General features: G+C 40.7%; 1 protein-coding gene across 1 annotated transcript; it reads left to right on the top strand.

Moving 5' to 3' along the window:
- The first annotated feature begins 1,360 nt into the window (after window positions 1–1,360).
- On the top strand, window positions 1,361–2,429 carry LOC138652187 (galactoside alpha-(1,2)-fucosyltransferase 2-like). Its single transcript, XM_069742956.1, has one exon. It carries the CDS (start codon window positions 1,361–1,363, stop codon window positions 2,420–2,422), a length of 1,062 nt encoding a protein of 353 aa, XP_069599057.1. The 3' UTR covers window positions 2,423–2,429.
- The last annotated feature ends 445 nt before the right edge of the window (window positions 2,430–2,874 follow it).

Below are 2,874 nucleotides of genomic sequence, written 5' to 3'. Positions count from 1 at the left end.
GCTTCTGTAACAAGAATGGATGTTTTTGCCATTAAAATGGGCAGTGTAGGTGTTTTCCTGGCCTCCACTCACTGCCGACTATGCACCCTAACCCTAACCCTAACCCTAATTCCACTCGACTCGACTTCTAAGATAGTCGGGTTTCGCGAAACACGACTCGACTCTAAAAAAGTCAAGGTCGCTCAACCCTAATCACCACATTCCTATAGCTATAACTTTTGTATTCCACCATCATTGTTGTCCAATTCATTCTTGTTTTTCATTCTGGGCGAATAGTACTTGTAGTAGTATATTTCATTTATTTTCAGGTATTCAGATCATATATACATTTTTTTTTCTGGGGTGGGGTTCAAGAATACAAAGAAACAAATGCTGTAAAAAAATACTACTATTATTCTGCAGAATGTTACGATTGCGTTAATATTAATTTTATACAAAGATCTGGCAAACGTTAAATTCATTCATAACAGAGCAAAGGGATATCACAGCAGAAAAAAGTATAATGCAACACGTTTATGTTTTGTGCAATGTCAAAGAGTAACTTAACGTATATTAGTTTGGGGTCTCTTTTAACAACTTTGTCCAGCATGGAAAGTTATTAAACTTTGTGTAGCACTTTATTAAAACACCCCTCCAGCGTGATTTTCTTTTTCAGCGCTGGAGTGGTGCTAGTAATCTAAGTTCCCTAGTTTTATACTTACACGCAGCAGTCTTCCGCTCTTCCCAGTGCAGCTCTAGTCCTGTGTTGCCATCTTGTGACCACAACTTCTGATTGACTCATAGACATACAGCGAGTTGTGACTTCCGGATCACCAAGCAAACAATGGAGCGATCCGGCAGGTCACAAACTGCTGAAGCGGCACTGGGAACAGATGAAGATGGCAGCTTCGTTAAATTAGTAGAACCACTCCAGATCTGCGATAAAAATAAATGTTGGAGAGGTGCTTTAAGTGATATGTCTTCACTCCTGGATTTATTAAAATATAGTCATTGTTTTAAAACCACTGATGGGAGTGGGAGTGGGGGTTACACAAAGCGGATGACTAAATGACAGAAGACACCTAGTCCTGTAGTGATAATCTCCTACTCACCAAACACTGATTTTTTTTTAAACAAATATACAGCCTAATAAGTGACACATCACTGGAATCAAGGTCTCAGCCACTACATCATGCTGCCCTCAGATTATAAAAAACCTCCTGATAGATTTCCTTTAATGTAAAGATTACCTTCCAATACAAATGTATTAAGTTTGTAACTCAAAGTAAAAGAAGGTGATTGCTCTGTTACAGTAAGATGAACTTTTCTTTTTCTCTTGTCTTTATATAGAGATATCATTGGCTCCGGGAGAGCTTGGACAATGAACAGATGTGTTACTTGGACGGTGATCATTTCATTGCTTTTCTTCATCATCCTGAATTTCGTCATTTGGGAATACATCACTATAGACAATTTGAAGTCAACGTTATTCTGGAAAACCATCGAGGAGAATAATAAAGAAAAACATTATCAATATTTAGGACCGCAAAGAATTTCCCATCCAGTGAATAGTGTTTGGATAATAGAATCTGGAGGACGGCTGGGAAACCAAATGGGAAAATACGCAACCCTCTATGCTTTAGCCAAGATGAATGGTCATCAACCCTACATCTTACCCAAAATGCACGATATGTTATCCCAGTTATTTAGGATAAAGGTACCGGTTCTACCACTGGAGGTGGCCAATCGCATGAAATGGAAGAGATACCTGCTAAAGAACTGGATGCTACCTGAATACAGGAACATTTCTGATGAACATGTACAGTTTTCAGGCACTCCATGGTCATGGACCTTTTATCACCACATCAGAGATGAGATTCTCCAGGAATTCACTTTCCATGACTATGTCAAAGAAGAAGCTAATGAATACCTCGCCCAAGTGAGGGGAGATCGCAAAAATATCACCTTTATCGGGGTGCATGTTCGCAGAGGTGACTATGTTAAGGTGATGCCAAGAGATCGCAAAGGAGTTGTAGCAGATAAAGAATATATAGAGAAAGCCATGGCCTACTACCGAAATAAGTACTCGAACCCCCTCTTTGTGGTGGCCAGTAATGGTATGCCTTGGTGTAAGGAGAATATTAATGCTTCTTTTGGAGACGTTCACTTTGCTGGCGATGGTAAAGAATCCTCCCCGGCCCATGACTTTGCCGTCTTGGCACATTGTAACCATACCATTATGACCATTGGATCTTTTGGGTTTTGGTCTTCCTATATGGCAGGAGGAGAAACCATTTATCTCACCAATTTTACAATGCCAGATTCTCCAATGATGACATTTTTTAGATATGAAGCTATTTACCTTCCGGAATGGATTGGAATACCGGCGGATTTGTCTCCACTTTTAGCAGAGAAAGGAGAAAATAACGCGGGGATCGTATAAATGTGGATGCCAGCTCTTTCAAGTGAAATGTGTTGACTGGTCTAAACTGATAATTCTGCTGTCTCGATGTGTGACTGCAGACTTACGAATTCCCTAATGCATTGGCTGCGAGGATTCGCCGGTTTCTCAGCGGTAATGAATGCGTTATGGACGGCTTCTGCCCAGGAATATACATATCACATACATCATCGTCGTTCCCGGCTCAGAAACCTCACAGAGCATGAGCTGGAGCGATTCATAAGTCTGCAGTCACAAAGAGTGACTGCAGATTTTTCATTTTTAGACCGGACAACCCTTTTAAATATAATGACTCACAAGCTAAGTCACTTCGGATCAAAGTCCCTTTTCTCCTCCATTCTGCCCCCAAAGTTCCAACTTACCCCATTCAGGAGTCATCTGTGCAGAGTCTAACACACAGACATCTTATTCTCATCACCTTTCCTCCCCACCTC

This window comes from Ranitomeya imitator, chromosome 10, assembly GCF_032444005.1.
Source record: "Ranitomeya imitator isolate aRanImi1 chromosome 10, aRanImi1.pri, whole genome shotgun sequence".
NCBI lineage: Eukaryota > Metazoa > Chordata > Amphibia > Anura > Dendrobatidae > Ranitomeya > Ranitomeya imitator.
This window is presented reverse-complemented; position numbering and strand designations above follow the sequence as displayed.

Bases quoted from the DNA above. Each gene is read 5' to 3' on its own strand.
- LOC138652187 (XM_069742956.1), top strand. From the start codon at position 1,361: ATGAACAGATGTGTTACTTGGACGGTGATCATTTCATTGCTTTTCTTC.